Source organism: Pomacea canaliculata, linkage group LG10, assembly GCF_003073045.1.
Source record: "Pomacea canaliculata isolate SZHN2017 linkage group LG10, ASM307304v1, whole genome shotgun sequence".
Lineage (NCBI taxonomy): Eukaryota > Metazoa > Mollusca > Gastropoda > Architaenioglossa > Ampullariidae > Pomacea > Pomacea canaliculata.
Window position 1 is genome coordinate 21800536 of NC_037599.1, and position 22038 is coordinate 21822573.

At 45.3% G+C, this 22038-nt stretch overlaps 1 protein-coding gene and 1 long non-coding RNA gene across 3 annotated transcripts in view; one reads left to right on the plus strand and one right to left on the minus strand.

Moving 5' to 3' along the window:
- Positions 1-11108, minus strand: part of LOC112574204 — a 43365-nt gene extending 32257 nt beyond the window's left edge. Inside the window, exons 1-3 of one of the 2 annotated variants that reach the window (XR_003101380.1) lie at positions 10626-11108; positions 10078-10326; positions 4362-4536 (exon numbers count right to left, since the gene is read on the minus strand). This is a non-coding gene — a long non-coding RNA (uncharacterized LOC112574204). Of the gene's footprint in view, positions 1-1782; positions 4537-10077; positions 10327-10625 lie in introns of those variants that run through there. The other variant, XR_003101379.1, reaches the window with a different exon arrangement.
- Positions 11109-19893: 8785 nt separating this feature from the next.
- Positions 19894-21695, plus strand: LOC112573788. The gene is made up of 4 exons (XM_025254388.1): positions 19894-19947; positions 20350-20397; positions 21025-21097; positions 21369-21695. The coding sequence occupies exons 1-4, from the start codon at positions 19894-19896 to the stop codon at positions 21608-21610; spliced, it is 417 nt and encodes a 138-aa protein (XP_025110173.1). The 3' UTR covers positions 21611-21695.
- Positions 21696-22038: the final 343 nt, after the last annotated feature.

The window sequence follows — 22038 nt, forward strand, 5'->3', positions numbered from 1 at the left end:
GCCCAACAGGATTCGACTTTCAATGGCTGCCAAGACTGTCACAACAAAGCTACAGAGTTCACACGATAGCATCAGAATCCGGCAGACTATCGCGAGCATCTACCATGTGATTCGTATGTCCGTGGACACATTCTGCGAATTTTGGGGAAAAAACAACACGTGGCACTCTGTCCCACGCTGGCACTGGATGTTGTTAGACGTCACACTCATCAGGGCAAGACCGACGATGACAGGACAAGCGAACGATGATGATGCAGCGGCAACAGCTGTGGGATGTCAAAATATGTTGACGGTTATTTTTCGGCTCTTGATGTTATTAAAAGATACTAGTCTACATCGAATTTTTGAACAATCTAATAAATGTTTATGAATATGCAGCTCGCGGCGTTCAATGAGATGTTTTTGTAGTTTGACGATGGGTTCAAAGGTCGTTTTGGATGTGTTGGAAAAAGATGGTTGTCCATCCAAATTGGTAATGTTATGTCTTCTTCAGACAGAGAGGACAACCAACAACAACACTGTCCGTCTGATGAGGTCAGACTGTACTCATGCTCCATGTCCATTTTGGGACACTCAAAGAGGTGTGAACGATCTGTTCAAGACTCAGGGATTTATGTTCATGTCATTTATTCAGAGGTCTCAACTCAGGGGTAAAAACTTAGTGTCTCAATTTTTTATGACTTTGAGGAACAAAGACATTGGCAACACAATAAACACCACAGTTCCTTCTCGATTTGTTTAAGTTATTACTTTTTATATATTATATTATACCATTTTATAGCTTCCTCTTCCCCTGATTATCCAAAATTATGATAAGTATCCCGTTTCATGTTCTCTCTGGTCATCGGCCCAACTGTGCCGCTCATAAAAACAAGAAACATTACTGGGCTCTGCCACCACGAAAACACACTAGCTACCTGTGTTTCATTCTCCAGGTTAGAATAATAATTCATTTTCAAACTCGTTTCCAAACGATCGTAAAGCTGCAGGTCGCTTTTCCCGGCAGCCAGTGCGTGTCGCCCCACTTGGTCACGTGATGGCTGTTTGTAGTGATGTTTAGCTGGCCATCAAACGCCAGGCGAGGCCGACTTGGGGCATATATCAATCTTTATGGCAGAAGGAAAGCCACCGAGACAGTCCCTCCCACCCCGAGATGCTGACCGGCTTCTCGACCGCTCGCCGCGGCAGAGCCTCCCGCGAGTTGAGGTCAAAGGGAAAAGCGCGTGACCCCAGTGGCGCTAGCAGTCTTATCCATAATGGATGAAGGATCTACCACAGTTCTTGTAGGAGCTGCTCGATCGAATGGCCAACCCTCCCTGTACGTGGACATCAATCGTTCAGGTCGGACTACGCGATGTGACTTCGCATCATCAATAGTCACTTTACAAAAACAACAAAAATAAAATAAACAAAAAATTGACACAAGGGAAAAAAACTGATTTTGAGATTGGCGAGGATTTTTACTCCTCGATGACCGAAAGGTTAGGGTTGACCTTTACATTTGTTTTTATTCCAACATGAATTCCTTCATCGGTTCTAATTAAATCTTGTAAATTATGTCTTATGTGTGCAAGAGGGAGGAAAAGTGCTTTGCCACAAAGGGCATAGAATACAGACAGTCGTAGATACTGCCTTTCTTTTGTAGTGCTGTCAGCAATATCAGATGTCAGCAGCTAAGTACACTACACACAGATACTCTCAGGTGAGGCTTTTTCCCCCTCGTCTTCCTCCTCTCGCTCCTCACCAAACCCCCCCCCCCCCAACCCTTTTTTTCTTCTTGCCCGGGGTCACAGAGCTACTTGGCTGAGATTACGACCTCTGCCCAAAGTGTGAAAGGCATCGACGTGTTCGCAGTCTCTCCCTTTTTTTTTATTTTCATAAAAATTCGACTCCCTTCGTCTATCTCTAACAGGTGTCTCTGTGTCTTTGTGACACCTGTACAACACATTTTTTTCTCTCTTTCTCTCTTCTTTGTCTTCTTTGAACCGCATCCTAAGCGAAAGAAAAAAGCTGCGACTCACTATTCGTGCGAGAAACTCCGGTGATTCCCCTTGATGCCCCTGGCGGCGAAGAGTGCGCCACCTACCAGGTACTTTGTCCGCTAGATGTCGCACGGGGCCCTGATATGGTTACACTGTCCTCTGAATGTCAACGACGTCTGTCCTTTATGATTTCATCATTCTTTTATTGTTAGACTTGCTCCAAGGTGCAACATTTCTTCTTTTTGCTATTATGGGATGGTCTTCTAACGGGACAAACGACTTTAATATGGAAATAAAATGCTTCCTTTGACCTCATCAGAACTAAGAGAGCAAATATTCAAAGGAATTACTTTGTTGCAATATTAAAGTTGTTTATCCTCTTACTGCAACCATAAAGAATTTTTTTTTAATTTAAAAAATAGGGAAAGTGTTTAGCTGGTCCTGACACCTTAGGATGAGATGGAGAGCATGTTTACTGCCAAGGAGCATTTTTGATATTTATAATATGACTTGCAGAGCATACAAAATTATCATCAGAAGAATTAGCCCGCCATATTTTCAGGTTTTTTTTTAATTTTTTAAAAGTAAAAGCAACAACATGTTGCTGTAAGACTAAATACATCAACCTTGTTGATGTTAGCTTCGGTCACTCTGTGTGTGTGTGTAGTGGTGGTGTTGGTGTTGGTGTTGGTGAACTCTTGTCTACACCACTGAAGGAGGAAATAAAGCGAGGTGTTACTTCATCTCCTGGAGTAGAGAGGCACACCATGGGATGCCCCCCGTCACATCACCAGTTCCGCTCCGCAAGCTGCAGTTCCTTGGTGGGAAGGAACTGACCCACTGACACACTGACACACTGACACGCTAAACCTTGTGGTCGTTCCCACCGATTACAGATTAGAATAAAACGAGGTCAGTAAACCATCCTCATCACTGCTAGAATCGAAAGTACACACGACCTGTGAGCTAATGGAGTCGACGAGGATAATAATGATGACGATGATGATCATCATTGGTTATTTTTAGCATTGTACCCTTAAGTTAACATTCTGTAGACCCGATCTCACACACACACGCACGCATTCATGCCAGCATCATCATTTGGTTAATATCATCTGAGACAACTTCTTCTTCCTATTCACCCTCAGTGGAGCCTCGGGCCGCAGTGTGAGACAACTGCTGTTTAGCAGATGTTATATTGTTTCCTTTTCTGTCTGCAGATAGACTGAAGACGATAGCAGCTCGTTTTCACTGAGCGGATGGATAAGTGGTATGTCGTGGCTCTGATCTTCCATCCTAGAAATGCTCGCATGATTACTGAAAATCCACTTGCTAATCCCTATTGGGGCCTGCATGTAAAGCTGTTATTTAAGTAACAGGCTGACTGGATTATACCAAATGACTCTTATTACGACCGTGCTTGAAAGATCAAAAACTGATAAGAAGATGAAATTAAGCTAGATTCATATTAATACAATATACAATAGAGGAAAGGCATACAGTCGGACCTCGATAAGTCGACCTTCCCTAAGTCGAAAACCTCCCTATATCGAATTAATTGTGAGTTCCCGGCCAAATACCTCCGCCTATTACCCCATTTTCCCAAACTCGAAAACTCCGTAAGTCGAATTTTTTCGCCATGAACACAGTTCTGTAGGTAATCTCTCCTCGTTACCGACACCATCGCTGCCAACCATAGAGGATGGGGAGATGGGGGCAGGGGGTGATATTAATTCACTGAGCTGAAATCCCGGATCATTCGTCATCCATCTTTTTGTGTGTGCGCCTTCATGGTCCGCTCTCTCCTTGTCAAGGTCCAAGGTGTTGGGTGGCCAGGACGAAGCGGGTGGATGAAACAAATGACATTGATGTATGTCTGCTTGTTTGTGTTGAGTATTCTGTTAGTTGATCTCCTGGTTAGCAAGTCTGATAATAATCTGCACATGTCCAAAGTAGGTGATGCCAAGTGTGCTCACCCAGACTCTCGATGTAAAATATATCCCCGGTATCACGTGACCTTGCTCTGTGATGCTGCTCCTAAATAATTCGTTCATTCAATATTCCTTCTGGCATCTACCACGATTGGAACTGCAAGATGGTCTCAGCAAGTTCTTACTTTATGTGTAATATATCTTACACACGTGCCACTGAGGCTGGTCCTATTTTCTGCACGTGGCATCTCTTTACAGAACCTGCTGCTTTACTTAGTTGTTGTCTGGCATAAAACATCATTCCTCCCCCTCACACACCACCACCCTCCACACATCCCTGATTGAAGAGGCATTGTTCGGAGTGGATTTTTCCTTCGAGAAACGACCAGATTCTCATCACAAGAGAATATAGATGAGCTCAGGCTGTATCCTGGAGCCACATACTTACCTCACTGCTGCTACAAAAAGAAGCGAAGCCCCGCAGCACCCAAGGATTTAATCGCAGATCTTTGACACTGGTATGTCGGACTGATGTAACAGTGCGAATAACCTCCAACAGGACACATGCACTGTTAAATCCTCCTCCTGTGCCACTTCACAAGGGCGGGTAGTCTTACTGCCTCCTGTAAAGGACACGATCCTTGCATCAGTCACACAGGTAAAGTACCCGACATATTCTTGCTATTATCCTTTTGTTGAATATTCGCTGTTAGCGTGTTAGCGAGTCCGTCACTCACCTACACAAAGCTACACCAGTTGATTAAAATTGTACTCGACTAATTCTCAGGAATACAAACTGTTTTATATTGTTACATAAATGTCACTTTAAAAAGCTTTTGACTGTCGGTACCCTGACACCTGATTGCTTTTATGATCAGTCTCAGCCATTCGTCAACTGCCCTCGGCAAGCCGATAAAAGTTTTAAATCATCGTTTAATTAAAAAAAAGTCTTACTTTCCACTCACGTGAAATATTGCTGTGAGAAATAATATGTGAAATAAAAAAAACAACTAGTGATGCTTACCCTGTTGTTTACCCCCTCAAACAACAAGAGAAGGAGTAAACACTGTCGTGCACAAAACCAGCAAAGATCACATTTCACTCAAAGGCTAAATGAGGGTGTGGGTGTGGGTGTTCAGGATGAGGGTGGAGTAACCTGACTATTATTACATGGCATAGATGTCACTGTGTGTTTTCAAAGAGTGATAAAAAAAATAATCGACAACAATTTTTTAAAAGTTATTTGTTTATTTTAGAAGTACTGTCGGGGCTGCAATATCAGAATCCACAGCCGTCTATCTGTTCTCGCAGCTGTGCTCATGACGTCTGCGCATGTCGAGTGCCCAGCTGGCATGAATGAGTGGGTGGAGGGTAATAGTGAGCGGGGGAGGAGTAGTCACGTGGTGGGGGACAGGCACGCACAAGTGCCGTCATCTCTGGCAGCATCCGCGCGTGACACGTCGCCTGCACGCGATCCCCCACCCGTCATTGTCTGCGCCTGCAGCCCCGTGCCAGGGAATGTCACAGAGTCACGGGGTCACAAGGTCAGCTTCTGGTTCCGTCCCAGAGACTCGCGCTTCCCCTCCCCTCTCCTCCCACTCCCCTCCCAACCCCCACTTAAAGGGAGGCTAGTGCTGCCTCGCCCGCCGGGCTGTCGGCGCTTGGGTGACTGGTGGTTGTCTGCGGCTCTTGATGAGTCTTGCGGTCAGTCCGGCACCACGTGACCTGCTGGTCCTGCTACAAGCGGCGGCGCGCCGCCATTTTTGTCTCGCTGGCGTGGGGAGGGAAGCGGATTACCTCCTCCTGCCTTTGTCGTGCGGAGTGATGGCGCTGCTCTCCTGACTCCCAGCTTGAAGGATTTGTCGATGTAACTCAGCCACGAATAAGAATAATAGCGAAATAATCGCTATTAATAATTGTTGTTGTTGTTGTTGTTGTTTCGAGGCCAGCAGAACTTTTGTTCATTGTGACTTTTGATATGAAGGGAATAAAAAGTCAGTGCAGACTATAACAACTTGTACAGAAAGGAACCGTCAATGTTGTCTTTAACGGTCTTACCACGAACTTGTATTAGAGATTTTTCCCAATTAACTAATAAAACGAGGCACGAGACTACTAAGCTTCCGGTTTAGTCACATTCATTGTTTAGGCTCGCCGAGACTAACAGCGGAGAACTTCAAACAAGCTAAGCGTTGGTCTTGACAGACAGACAGCAGTCCACCTATACACGTCCACGGTCATACAATAGACGGGTAAAAGACTTTTTTTAAATGTCAGATTGTGTGCCGCTTGCTGTTGACAATTATGAACGATATCATCAGATGAGGTGGTGACAAGTCGTACTGGCATTGACATAAAGGTGGCGCTGCTAGCTGCGGAATGTGCTGCACAACAGATAGTTCCGAGCGCCAGCACAGCACTAGTTTTGGAAAGACGTTTCTGGACAGATGGAACTCTCAGAAAAAAACATTATAGGGGGATGGGGGAGAGTGGTATTTGAACTACTGTTTGTGCTGACTGGTTTTCCGCAACATTCTGATCGTCCCCTTTAAAACGCCAGTCAAGCATGGCAGGAGATTGGCTATGCCATGCAGGCGAGAAATGCGATCAGGACAGACAGAAACCTCTGGTAGCTGACAACTTCTCCAGGGAAAGTCTTTGATATACATCGCCTCAGCGCCTTGGGTTCTTAAATACCATCCTCACCTTCCACCTTACAGAAACACTTTTGATGGCCACTGGAACCGCGCATTCCTGTGGCAGGAACCCATTCACCAGTCTCAGACCCCGGGATAAGTTAACCTTCAGTCCGGTCCTCCTTCGCCTTCCCCTCCCTCCCCACCGACACCACCTCTCTCTACGGATTTTTGACTACAAGGTTGTCGTGGAATGAATGAACACTTCCTGCTTCTGAAATCCGAGTTCCCGCCCCCAACAACCACCACTGGCGCGGACGCTACGTATGGTGGAGGGGTGGGAAGGCGTGGGAGATGGGGAGCAGTGAGTGCGTGCGAACCGTCCGCCACTGATGACTGGCTGGAGCGCCCCCCCACACCCACACACCCCGCCCCCACACACCCCACCCTTCCCGTGAGTAGAGCGGGGAACGCTGGCGCCCCAAGCGGACCGAACACAGACAGGAAATCATCGTCAGCACACAACAACAACTACTACCACCACCACCCGCCGGCACCCAGTTTGCCGCCGGTCGTTGTAAACTCTTCTAATGGGTTTCGCAGCAACAGTCAGACCTTCTGACACCCAGGGAGCTCTACAAGGTGGATAAGCTACCCGATCGACACTACAACGCCCACCGCCAGCTTTAATAAAAGCCAGCTGCTCAAACCCTCGCCAGACTCTCGACCGACCCTCGCGAAACACCTGTTGGCAAGGTTCCTGTTAGTAAAGACACCCACAAACTTCTTCCTGTCGGTGCTTCCAACAGAGAGAAGGAGAGAGAAAGGGGTAACCTGCCCCTTTCTGGCAGGACGAACTGGCGTTTGACGTCGGTGCCTCACGCAGCTGCTGCTGACAGTCGGAAATAATTATGGCAAGATGAGTGGCGACTGCGCGGGCGAGTTACGCGAGAGTTCAAGTGGCCGAGTCCAGCGTCCGGCGACGAAAACACGGGTGTCAAGGCCACAACTGATGGGGGAAGCGGATATCCGGGTGGATAGAAAAACCAACGGTGTCCGAACCGAACGTCCATTGGCCTGCCATTCGTTATGTTTTGCATGATGTCCTTACATAACATTTATTTGCTTTTCTGAAATTAGCTCTAGATGACACAAAGATGATGTTGATAAAGATCATCGCTGCAAAAGGGGTGGGTGGGTGAGTGAGTGGGTGGGTGAGAGTCAGTTGTGGAGTATCTTATATCTTTCCTCTTGAGCCGACATGCAGATGCCCTTTGGAGCTGGCATGACTGATGGTAGGTTAGTTAAAACAAGTGGCAGGGGAACGGCCGTGGCCATGGAGACGGGCAATAATATCTCGCACGAGTTTGACTGTTTAGCAACATCCATCTCCACCCTTCTTCACATCTCCTCCGACGCTCGGCGTCGTAGACGGTCCAAGTGCAGTCCAGCTGTCGTGTGACCTTTGCCACCGTCTCTCAGTCCAGCCGCCAGCCTCCCTGGTAGTCGCCTGGGGCCGAACTCATAAAGCGAAGGTAAGTCATCGCCCCACATAAATCAAGGGTAAGCATCTTCCTAGCTACATAGTGTCCCATGCGATCGTATTTTAAAAACAATCAGTGACAATGATCTCCTGGGATCGTAGTCATGGAGCGATGGTAGGTCAGTGCCCTGGGACAGGATGGAGAACTGAAGGATGAAGTTATGAGCGGTGTTCAGACCCCACAGATGTTCTTTTACCTCTGGAACCGTACTTATGGCGAGTAGTGTCCGGGATTTCGACACTGCTTTATAATTTTGGAAACAAGATGCTTTTCTTTGAAGTCTCGATTTTACCCTTGGGGTAACAACATAACTACTGGGGTAAAGTAAGAAGCAGTAATATCAAGGGGTCAGGACAATACGTCGTAACTATGGAGAAGATACGCTTTTCCGCAGTTTGATCCCAGCAACGAGTTGCCCTCGCTTCGTGAGTACGACCTCTGATCAACACCAACACTGGCAGCAGCTGGGCTCGACAACGACCTCGACTTCTTTGTGGCGGCGCCATTTGCAGTCAGGCGGTCACGTGACGAGGTGTTGTGTGCGCGTGCGTGCTGCTGACCATCTGCCACTAACACGAGAAGTTTGATTAGAGGATGTCAGGTGGCACACTGACATGACCACTTGTCATCGGGACACTGACGATTGATCATAAATCATATCCTCTTCCGGCTAAGCGTTCAGTTCTCTCTCTCTCTCCTTCCTCTCCTCCTTCTCTCTCTCTGGTCGTCGTATTTTATATGAACATCCAAAGCGTTGGGGCCTTGACAAGGGAAGCTGCTGGTAGCGGGGATGTGAGTTAACCGCCATCATCCTCACCAAGCGACACTAAAACAGTGACCCTAGTGACGTGCGGGTGGTCACCGAGGTCAGCTCTGGTCAGTTGACGGCACGTGGCCCTGTAATGGCCCACCATTCTCCGGTGCCTGGCCACCGTCCGGCACAATTTACGCTCCGCTTGATATTTTCCTCTAATGATGCATCAGTTCAGATCGTCGTCGTCTGCCCGTCTTTGTTTTTCGTGCTGCAGTCCTGCAAAGGGCGGCGCTGCCTGCGCTGGAGAGATGGTCGTGACCTGCGTGACGTCAAGTAGGGTCGGGAAGAACTTGTCTGCCCCTGCCTGACCTTCCCGCACGCAGGAGATTCTGTGGCGTGCGGTCGATTCCTGGACCAGACGTTTGTCGAGGTCTTAATTGTCGTCTGTAATTGCCGGCGGCGGGTGTTTACTGGGGACCATGCGGGGAAACTAATAGGCCGTTAAATGTGGCAGCGGTCAGCGGCGCTGGCGAGCCTGGTAATCAGTGCTAATTAATTGCCCACTCTGTTGTACAGCCCCCATCCCAACCCCACCCTCCCCCACTGCGTGATGCCAGCGTCTGCCACACGCGGGTCAAGGTCACTAGGTCAGGTGACGGCACCAGTCGGTAGCGTGTGGGTGGACGACGACAGTCCCGAGTCTGACGACTCATCTGATGCCATTTCCGCGCACGGGAAGAATCAGGTGGTCGTACAAAATTGTTGGTGATATAGACACCTAAATATAGAAATATAGTCACGTGACTTTTCTTACCATACTGTTATTTTTTTTAATCGCGATTTCTCTAGCTTCGAGCGCAAAGTGTCAATTTTTAGTAGGAATGCAAAAACTTAGATGCTGCAATATAAATTTTTTTAAATCAAAATTTAGCTGTATATTCCAATAAAGATATTTTGACATTTCAGACTATGTTAGCTGACAAATTTCCAGAGAGACAAAACAAGAGAGGGATGCTTTACTTACAACTTGTTCAACCGTCACCTCTCTGTTTATTTGCATCTTGTGTCGGAAATGTTTGTCTGTTTGCTAGCGTGCTTCCTGCCTGCCACACGCGCTCTCAGAACATATCCAAGCTTGATCTTTTTTTCTTGTCTGCTGATTATTTCTGAAGTGATTATCCGCTGATCATGTTTCAGTGCAATGATAACTTTATAACCGCCTCTACTCACCTTCGCCACTTCCGCTGAAGAAAAGACTCATCTGGTTTGGCCGTCGTCTCCAGAGGGCGCTGCAGTCGCGACGGGTAGCACACATCTGCTTCTGCCCACCCCCAGCCGTGGCACCCTGGTAAATAATGCCGGCTGATCCTCCGTCCTCCGGTAGGAAACTACTCAGAACTGTATCCATGGAAACGGCGCCATGCGGTGCAAGGGTCATGTGAGGCAACTTTTTGTCGCCACCGCTGTCCACGGGGTATCCTGGTGTCATTATTTGTCAGATTAAAGGACTTTGTTTTGACAGAAAGACATTTGTGGACTGATCCCTCTCCCTCCCACTCTAACCTCATCATTTTCTCCAGTCCCTTCCCTACTCTTCTATTGTTACTACATAATTACCGAATTACTGTTTCTGTACTGCCGAAGACTATTGCTCAGATACTGTCGTCATCTTTTTGTAATCTACCCGTTTAAACTAAAACTTTCTCTTCTACCTGTAGTCTACCCGCTTACTGTCCTACATGTACCCACAAAATTTAATTTCATATCTACTCACTGACCTCACAAGCTGCCGCACTTCACTAGCCGCTGTTAGATTATCTTCCCACATCGTCGACTCTCAAAGCTGTGTGTTGTAAACAAGAATGTTTACCACTTCAGTTTCAGCCGCCATCGGCTGTTAAAATCTGGCAGTGCGGTGTTTATGGCAGCGTTCCCCACTAACGTCAGCACCACGGCCGTTACGTCACCACGTGGTCCGCCACGACGGTGTCGCCACCTGCCGCAGCGCCGTCGACTCGGCTTTCATCGCCACGATTCGTCATCAGATAAGCACGCCGGCTAATCAACAGTGGAGCAGGAGGCTGGTGGTGTGCATGCTAAGTGTTTAGTGACAGTAGCCGGCGGGGTTCAGTGAAAGCCACCGGAAGCTGACCTCATCCGGGTTTACGGTCCTGGCAGACCCTCAACGTGTCGCTCACGCGGTGACAGTTGAGATGTCGCTTGCGGCTGTTTTTCTGTCTTCCTCCTTCTTCTGACATCTTTCATTCTTCATTCTTCTTCTCGTTAGGAATTCTCTCTCTCTCCTCTGTGTATGTGTGAGTGTGCGTGCGTGCGTGCGGGAACAAAAAAACAGAGACATAGTCATCAACATTTAAATCTGACAACAAGAAGCTCATCCAAAAAAACCAAAAACGAATAGATTATTCGTCATCAACGTCCCACCTACCATAAGTACCTCAAGAAACATTGTCAGGAACTTTCCAGAGCCGAGGGTTGTAGGAGTAGGTATGACTCAGCTCCCTGCAACGACGTAGTAGACGTTGTCATGGAATCAGATGGATTGTCAGTCAAGTTCTTGATTATCGAGTGTATTCCATTTTTACTCTCGTTTCCTCATTTCCACCTAGCCTTTCTTCATTTTTTTTTTCTTTTTTTTTTCCTTTTTGTTAAAACCAGTTTTGTCCCTTGACAACTTACTTGACAACCCTTTACAACTTACAAAATGAAGTTTCAAACCAAAGGCTTCTTTATTTAATGAGTCTACGTCTGTGTCTACATCATCGTCAGTTTTGTCACTAATATTTTGGAAGAAAATGAGTTTTCTTATACCGCCTGACCTACTCCTCACCCTCCCTTACCAAACAGAGGGTTAGAATGCACTTTGCCCCCTACACACTGACACACCTCGATGGATAAAGAGAAAGTAAGAAATGTTTTATTCTCATCTTAATACAGACAAAGGCGACGGTTTAATTTCACTGGGGTAAAGTCGGTACAACTAGTTTTCTTGGCCAAATGTAAAATAGAAAAATGAAGGAATGATTGAAAGAAAAAAGGAACGGAAAGGTAGAAAGAAATAAGAATCTGGGTCCCATGTGAAAGACGAACATTCATACAGACACCTACCGCCAGTTCACTCACAACTCTCGTTTCAATTTTCTTCTGGAACTGCAGCAGTCAGTCTTCCTCTCTCAACCTCTCCGATGAAGTTCTCAGGGTGAGAATGAAGCTATTTCAGTCTGTAGGATGGGTGGAGGGAGGGAGATGCTGAGGAACATGCGAGGATGCTGCCACTGGTGCAAGGCGAGATGGGGTGGTTGGTGTGGAGGGGAAGGTGAGGAGGTGTCTGCACTTGCAGCCCATGTTTGCAGGGAGGGACAACTCCGTGCTGCAAGGTTACTCACACTAACTCACAGCTCATCGTCTGCTCAAACTGTCCTCATGCATTTCTTGCCTAGTAGACATCTTCCAGAACTTTCGGCCGGGTATTCTGTTTCTTTCTTTCTCACTTACTCTCTTTTTTTGTCTGTCTGTCTTTCTTTCTCCCTCTCACTCTTTCTTTCTTTTTCTCTCTCTCACACACACAGACACATACAGGAGCTCACACCTGTACAATGCTGATCATAATTGAGACCTTTCGCCTCCCATGTCCACACAGACGACGAGGGCGCTGGGCAGTCCTCCATTTTCCCACAGTCTCCCACCCAGACCTGCTCATTCGTTGACATGCCATGTACCCCTCCAGCACTCAGGCGATGATTAGCAAAGAATACACGGGTGTATGTAGTTCTCAAACATCATTAGCCAAACTACAGCTGGCAACACCGCGGTCTGTGTGTGTTTTCATCAGGAGCTTTTTACTTCTTGACATCGTGGGACAGTCGTGAGACACGAACTCTGCTGGTCAGTATAATACTCGCTCTCCTCCTCCTTCTTCTCCTCCTCCTCCTTCATGAGCACAGAAACATGGATCCTGCCAGACAGTCGGCACACAGTCGTCATGAGGAAGACAAACGAGCGGATGAACACAGCTCCATGTCAAGAGACCGGATAAAAATAACTTTTATTAACTTTTGTTAGAAAGAAATCAAGATAATATTCTTCTTGCTTTTCTCTGTTTACTTCTTTCTTCTGTATTTCATCGTGTTTACTTTATTTGATGTATGTATGGATGTATGTATTCTTTTAGTAAGCTGTGTGCATATTTCAGGGGTTCAGAAAATGACAGGCACTCATACACTTGTTTGTCTTCAAGCACTCGTCGCACCTAAGGGCAGTTTCTTAACAACCCTTCCACTTCTTTCTTTCACACCCACACTTTATGTTAGTGTGGTGTGTACGCACGTGTGTGGCTTCTCTGACAAAGGTTGTCTGTCATTCTGTCACTTTGTCTGTCTCTCTTTGTCTCTCAAAGCAATTTCCTCCTCTTTCCCTTCTCTCCCCAACATCCCTGCGTCCTTGGGTGCTTCCTAGTAAATATGTCAGGAAGTAAGTCAAAAAGAATTTTTGGCTTGTAGTCGTTTCTTGGCCTTATTCCTGGATACCCGGCCGTTGCCAACCTTTCACCCAGTCTTCAGCTCACAACCGTCAGTCCTAACTATTCGCACTCCCATCGTGTTCACCAGACCAAACCTAGCTGTGGCCGGGTGGGTGGCGGGGTGGCCGGGAGGGTGAGAGATCATATCCGTGATTTCTTTCTTGCTTGTCCGTGAACTGGGTGACTTTCTGGCAACAGCTGTGCATTGTTGGTGCAGGCGGGTACCTTGTGTTTCTGCCATCACCTCAGTAGCTGGAGGCTTGACAAACCTTTGTCCTCCCCGCCTGCTTCAGTCCCATGCCGAGGGTTTATCCGCCACAGAATCACGGATCTTGACGACCCACTGCGAAGACAAATGAGGAGTTGCTGAAAAATATTTCAAGCAGACAAGAAAACAACTTCACCATCCTCGCCGACACGCTGAGTAAAACCCTTTCTTGGATAGTTTTAGGAAAAATAAAAACAGTCAATTGGATTAAAATTGTTAGCAGCTGGGACGATGGACTACAGGAAAGTTACTTCTTTAAAATTTATTTGTATTAACGGTTTTGTTGTGTAAATATTACAGCATACAAGGTGTTTACGTTTGGGTTGCATTATCTTCTTGATCGTAATTTTATTTATATGTGGCACAAAATTACATTTTATTTCTTTGTGCTTCACTTATTCTTATGAAAGAATTTTCTTTTCTGTGGGACATGAAGGCTGTACTATTTATTATTCAGGGTAAGGGTTGCTCAGTGTTCAAAGAAAGAGTTTCTCCTTGATCAAAATGCCGAAAGTGTAGAAGCCAGTAAAAAAAGAATATTTGAAATAAAAAAAAGTAGCAGGGTTCGTACCCCTGTCCACAGAAAGTCCAATGGGTGCGAACCGGGTTCCATGGAAACCTTTTTGTGGCATAGAGAAAACACGCGAAGGAGGGTTTGATATGAAAATGGACCCTGATGGCGATAAAGACTAGGTACGTAGAGGACTTTAGAAACTGAAAACGGGGGGAGGCCATCCGAGTATTGTATGGAATGGTTGGGCTTGCAAGGCCGCCCCTCACAGGGACCCCAGTGTTCACCTGTCACTCACCTGTTGTGTGCACCCGCCAGGTTGGTGCTGAAGTCGGGTAGACTCGTGTTCAGAGTGTCGGTAGGTGGTCAGGGTTAAAGGTTACGTGGATAAAAATAAAAATAAAAAAGCAGCGGGCATTGGGGAGTGGAGGGGTGGGAGTAGAGGTGTAGTGGGCCAGAGGGTTTGTACACCGTGAATGAGGGGGTCCTTCAAATATTTACCTGTGTTTGTGTGCATTTGTATAGACACGTGACACCCTGCAGTGAGAGACCATGGGTTCGGATCTTGCCGTGGTACTCTCTGTTCGCAGGGCTGGCCGACGGGGACTTTCTCATGGCACATACATCAATGTCTTCAATGTAGACCAGACAGAAAATTATTTTCGGTTCATACAAGAAGAAAACAGAGAGAGAGAGAGAGAGAGAGAGAGAAGGAAGAGAGAGAGAGAGACACACAAAATAATTCTAAGAATAATTCTAAGAGTACAAAAAATAAAATAATCATCCTGTCAAGAATGGAGGACCTCAAGGGCTCTAGTCTGCATTTCTTCACGCAAGTGGCATTTCATAGAACCTGCCAGACACTTGTAGCTGAAAGTGTTTTTATCCTTCCTTCTCCCCTCTAAGTGCGAAATCACCTCTAGGGGGAAGCACTTTAACGCCAAACCGATCAACCAGTGCATGCCGAAAGTTTTAAATTGAGCGTGAAACTTTTTATTTCGCTGGAGCAGTCGGCGTGTAATGTGTGTGTGTGAGAGAGAGAGCATTCCAGCCCGAGTGCGTTGCCAGGTAAAGCAACCACCCCGGGTGCATGTAAACTCCGCTAATTCATTGAGCAGGTGTACTTTACACGACACTCCCACTTCACGAGCTCTTGCACAACTCGTGTGACAGGCGACCGGGTGGAAGCAATACCCTTACGAGGATTTTTAGGACACGAGTCGTGTTGGAGGGTAAAGGTCAATATATCAACTAGTGACAACACTCCGACTTGGTTGCTAGGTAACGCGCTCATGGTGGACAGTACAGACCATGAGTTCCAATCACCGATCTGATCAATCACCGTCAAGTTATGAACGTCTATGAATTTATTTATTTGTTCCGTCAAGCGTTCCGACATGAAGTAGGTCTGAACTCTTGAACCGACATCGAACACATCTACGATGTAGGAAATGTTCAGCTAATCACCATTTACGCTGCCGCGACCAAGGACCGTGGTGAACTTTTGACCCTGGGACCGGATTGACTGTGAACTCGTTAGTGTGTGTGTGTGACTGTGAGTCTCGGAATGCAGGCTGACAGAAAGGTTCTCGTCACGTGACTAACCCGTGAGACTTCGCATCCTGCTGACACAGACGGATTCAAAAGATGATAAATATTATTATTGCAGCGAAACAGAACACAACTGCTGGACATCACAATCACTGTGATTACAGAAGTCCTAATCACCATGGAAGGGCGGGGGGCAAACCACACAGACAGTGAACGACGTTGACATTCTTGCCTTGTCTCTCTGTTTGTCTGCTCCGTTCTTCATTTTTTTATTTTTTTATCAACGACGTTGACACATATAGTTGTTGTTTTGTTTTTTTTTCTTTCTCTTTTCCTTCTCTTTCGCACTTTCTAAATGATGTATATCGTAGACGCTGGACTAAGGATTTATGTTCCTGTCCTTCTCTCTCTCTCGCCTGATTGTTCGTCCTCGTGAGAGCGAGTGGCGTTGTGATACACGCAAGTACTGTACTTCCTTCTCGACATCGCCGTGGAGAGCTGAGGCAGCTGCCTCCTGGCTGTGACGTGCCTGTGACGTGAGTGGTGCGAGTGATAAGCTCGCGCCATCCGTCTCCTCGCTCCTGTGGACCGCACAGCTCCTGCTTTCAAGAAACCGGAAACAGACGACAAGAACACTGCGCGCGCAGATAGCGCATTCAAGCAGTTCTTTCAATCATTGTCTGAGGTCACTGGCATGTCCGAGGTCGTTGACGTCTCGAGGGTATTTCCCACGTTTGTGGTGCAATTATTGTTGTTGTTGTTGTTGTTGTTGTTGTTGTTGTTGTTGTTGTTGTTGTTAAAACTTTGCTGAGTACAACTTTCTCTAAGAGGAGCGATTGCTAGTACGAGCTGTGACGTCACTATACTTATGTCGTCTGCTTACCCCACTCATTATAACTGACATAAAACAAACAAAAACAACAACAAAACTGACGTAAAATAAACAAAAACAACAAAAAAAACCCAAACAAACAATAAAAACAAAAACTAAAATATCACTATCACTCTGTCCACTAAAGACAGTTCATCACGTGGTTTTATTTTTCCTTTCTCACACTGTCCTTCACGTCTCCCTGGTCCATGTGCGAGCCAAGACAACAACAGTAAACACTACTCCCCAACATTTACACATTGCTCTGACCAGACGGACAGAACAATTCAAGCTTTTATCAACAAATCCAGTGTAGAGACATTCAGTAAACAACCCGACACACACCGGTAAACAATGCCTTCATTAGAGGGTTGCCGTGTTATGTACAAAGAGTTTAAACTAACTTTCAATCCTTTCAGTTCAGACAGAGAGCATCAGACCCACGCATGAGGTACTCAGCCAATGTGGATGAACATGCAGACAGAAGGAGAGTAAAACCTGTCGCTTCTGAGCCTCTGCGTGTTTTCGGAAATCCGTCTCCTCGCTCAGTGGTTTACCGCATTTCTCGACAATTTGTTGTCAGCCATTCCGACATTCTTACCTCACATACTAGTGTTAGCATCTGCAGCATTTTCATCCTTTTCTTCTTTATGTCAATAAATGTCGAGGACAACATTTCAAGTAGCGCAGTAGATTAATAGTCGACATTCAATATTGTCCTCGATAAATATTGACACAAAGAGAAAGTGGGTTAAAATGATGGACTGGTTTTGTTCTTCCCTTTATCATGTGTTCGTAGCTCGGTAGTTCTTTTTGGTCCTGGGCCATTGAGCCAATGGCCAGCCAACTGCACACCAAGCAGGAAGATACATGGACATCCGATGGCCAAGATCCATCCAACCTCAAGTGCAGACGGAAGTCGCTTCTTCCTGGGATGAGCGGATGCTAGTGCTTGTGTCATCGTAACATCCTTCCTTCCTTAGTCAATCTGTGTGGATGATCAGATAGTCTAGTAGGTAATAATTACTGTCGTGCTCAGTCCTTCAGTTATGTAAAGCTCTCTTTCTTGGAAAGGATTGGATTCACTTTGTCGAATTCTCGTAAAGACTTATTGAAAGTTCACCACATTTTTTTTCAAGACAGTGAGACTTTTGTCAACCAAAAGACAAAAAGAAATCCTCTAGACAGGTTCAGGGGCAGAGAGAAGGAAATTCTTCATTTCACTTAGGGGCAAGATGCAAGATCCTGACACCAGCCTGCTGATGATCTCATCCTGAGGTGGTTTCAGTTCTGGTCCCATGGTCTCTGTGATACCTCCTGTCTGTGCCTACGGCATCGGCTGGAAGGCATGCTAAGTACCTCCGCCTTCAGCAAACCTGTCGTCTCCCTTTTAAGTGAGGAATAAATAATATTGCTGTCGCTTTGATCGCCAGACCTTCCCACCATTTTTCATTCTTTCTCACGCGTGCTTGAGCTTCCCGCATGCCTCTAGCCACCCACATCCCTCCCGCTTCAATCTCTAAAGCAGGCGTCACACCTTGGCGATTATCTCCCAACCGTGAACTCCGCCTACAGCCTCGACCATCTCAGGGTCAGGGGAGAGCTACTCGCCCTTCTCTTGCCATCAGAATACTTCCCTCGTCTCTGGTTGACTTGTCTTTGTCGCAGTATGCACAGCGCGCTAGACCGTGAAGAACTGTCAGGGGTCAAAGGGCACCAGCGCCAGGCGTTGTTTTAGATATAATTAGGGGTCACCAGGTAATGTAGGGGTTAAAACACTTGCTTGTCGCTATTACAGGGAGAAGTTGGGGTAAAGATCTCGTCTCCGAATACTTTCAATATGGAACGTCACTGTTTGTCACCGTTATTTATGACGATGGTTTAAACGTTCGCCTCCCCGACGGGTTGTCAGTCAGCTGACCTCGAGGGCCGGACTTCAATTATCTGTAGGTTGACACCATGAGCTTGTCCCCAGCATCCCACCTACTAGCTCGATTGGATGTCTATCTCAATTAATTAAAGTGACAAACGTTATAGTGCTTCAGTGTGACGTGTAGTGCCACAACGTGCCTCACCTTTGACCTCGACCGTCTGCTTGACTACGCCTCCCTGTGTAGTGTATAGTGTATATTATCCCTCCGCCATCCCCATGCCGTTTGTCGTGTTGCCAATGCAACAACTGCAGACGTGGGATTGTAACAATGAACAGAATAAGATAATTGTGATTTCTTTTAAGGATCTCCGATTTGGAAAGAGGGTTTTAACGGAACATCTAAACTCTCCTCATGAACTAACATCAATAAGTTTATCAATAAAAATCTTATTTATCAGACATTTTCTTTCCATAATGTAAAGCTGCACAATGCAAAATATCTTTTCGCTGTCAACATTAGACATTTACGGATTCATCACCCTTTATCACCCATCATCCCATCCTCGTTTGCCCGCCACCCGTCACCAATTCAGTCAAGTCTGACTGTCTTGCGTTCAGCTCTCGTCTCGGGCACGCTGTTCTTTTTCTACATGTGGCGTCTGTTTACAGAGTTGGTTGGGATTTTTTTTTTTTTTTTTTAGTAGGAAATAAAGGTGAGTTTGCACTATGGGGAGAGAAAGAAGGGGAGAGAAAACCCGGGGTACCCGGAGAAAACCTTGTTTGCAGGACTTGCAATAATGTTTTCGTTTCAGACTGTTTTGGATTAATATTTTTCTGTCAGCACAAATGATCTGTATCGCTATAGAATTCCTTCTGTAATTATAACGTGAATTGTAGAGCTACAGACAGAAAGTTAATGGCTGCTTTTACTTCCTCAACCATCTGCCGGTGTCACGACCAGGATATATGGCTTGTATTCATGGACGTCGGTTAAATCATCGACGTTAAAGTTAACGACCGTTGGTTAGGGAACCAACGGTTAAATCCTAACCGACGTTAGAACTAGCGGCATATTCATGGGCAAGAAAGCATGCTGGGTTACCAAACCGACGGTCTATTTTAGGCACTCAGGGTATCCCCGTCACTGCGCATGCGTTAACGGGGCGAGTACGTAGAAACCAATATGGCGTCAAACCAAGTTACAAAAAAGCGGAAGGCAAATTGTTCTCACAACAAGGTGGTGATGCTGGAGAACACTCTAAAAATAAAAAAATAAGTATGTAGAACCTATGTTCATATTTGTGTCGTCGCTGGGAGCCGCAACACGTACCAGCGATGAAGTACGGGGTTAAAGTTTTCAATTTGAAACGGGAACATCGAGCGCGAGCATCAGCAACGAACAAAACGGGAAAGTGAGGGGCTGCCACAAAACCCTATGACGACGTACATCCTCGATGCCATTGTTGGGAAAGACAAAGCTAATCATGGGGTGAAAGGTGAGTAAACTTGCAAATGTAGACAGAGTAGCAAACAAAGTACAATATAGAATGAACTAGCTGGTGACTGAGAAGGCTAAAGAGTAAAGCATCTTATAATGGGCTGTTTTTTCTTTTGCAAATCCTTTTTCCAAATGACCATGTATCAAGTGTCTTCACCAATGCTGATAAAATCACAAATGTCATAAACTTTCTTGTTAACACAGAAGTGACACATGTTAGAGATGATGATATCTCCAATTCAATAAATTACTGATCAAGTAACCTTGTGAATTTATCTCATTATGCATATCATAAGTATAAATTATTTAAAAAAACAAGGCTTGATATACTAATGTTTGCATCATGCAGTGAAATTTTAGATGCATTTACAGTATTTTTTCTGGTTCAATTAGGTGGTGGCATATTTAAGGGAAGCCAAACTTCTGCATGTAGTGAATCAGGTGGGGTTTTTTAATGAAATAAATGGATCCTAGGACTATGTGCTATCAATATTAGCTAAACTTTCTCTGAGCTGTTTCCTTTGCTTGCTGTTTTATACATGCACCTAAAGTATGAATATTATGCTGACTGTAGTCCTAGACTGCAATTTTTGTGACAACTGTACAGCTTGTACAAACTGGGGTTATAGGGGATAGATGGGAAATAGTTATTTACAAAATTCCTTTTGAGCCTGGGGGAGTGGTTTGAAATTTTGGTGAGAGTAAGGATTGGAGGTGATAGTTAAAAATTATTTTTTGTGATTTTTATCTTTCACGTCATGTTTCTCGTGTAGTTACTTTGAATATAACTACATCTTTAAGTACACATCACTGTGAATGTAAACATTTCTGCTCTGTAGCTGTGCTGTGGTTGGAAGAAAATCACTTAGGACCACTTGTCAAAGATGAAAAAAGAAAGTTTCTATTTACCCAATTATTTCATAGAAGGCATAAACTAGTAAACACCAATAATTACAAACATTTTGTGACGAAATCCCCTTATTCACTTTAATCAACAAAGCATTCAAATGTTACAAACAAGAAAATGTTGATCTTGCTCATGATATAACATGTACACATTTATTACAGTCCTTGACACAGCTGCATAGCAAGGATGGTATGGTTGATACAGGCCGCATCAGGCATCGGGCAAAATTTTGGGGTAAGGGGCATCAAATTTATAATTTTATTTTTAATCTACAGTCCATTTGGCAAGAAAAGAGTGCAGAACATATTACGTTAAGTTCATCTTATCACTACTAATATCAGTACAGATTTTATGGAACAGTATTATGCCTATTTTAATTGTAACTCTTAAGTAACCAGATACTACATTTATCTGCACGCCTATCTTTTGCTCCCCAAACATTGTCTTTTCTTACATTTTCAGAGTTTACAGAACTACATTTGCCATTGTGACTATCTTCTTGCAGAGTCTTCAGAAGCATATCAAACAGTTGAGGTGCAGACCCAACACCAACCACCGACAATATCTGAGCGGCCACTGAATGATATTGATGAAATACAGATCCCACCACATCAGACACCAGTGGAACCAAAGCAAAAGACAAAGCAAAGCTGGAAAGACCTAAATAAACAAATGCCACTCCAGAGAAAGCTGAAGAACAGGCAGAGTACAGTAACTAGAGAAACCACTTTGTGGTCTGCATATTGAACTCACTAAACAGACACAAGACTGAACTTATAAAGCTGAAAATAATGAAACTGAAAAATGAGATGAAAATTAGTCACGCAGCAGATGCATGTTGCACCTGCAAAATAAAAATTACTGCAAACTATTCTTGTTTCAATTTGTCCGTATACTGCATTTGTGTGAGTACCTTAAAAGTGCATGTTGATCACTCTCTGTCTCTTGTACATGTTGATCACTCTGTCTCTTAGCTTTTTCTGTGGCTATGTACGTGCCTGTTCAGATGCAGGTTGAGCCACTGAGCACTGTTGTGCAATATAAAACATACTGTGATCACATCACAGGCTTTTGCAGAGGATGACCAAAGCTTTGTACGGCAGCTCCATCTCCTCTTGCACACTCCAATGGCATGCTTCACAGGAAAGGTGTGGAGGTATGACTAATGGTGTATT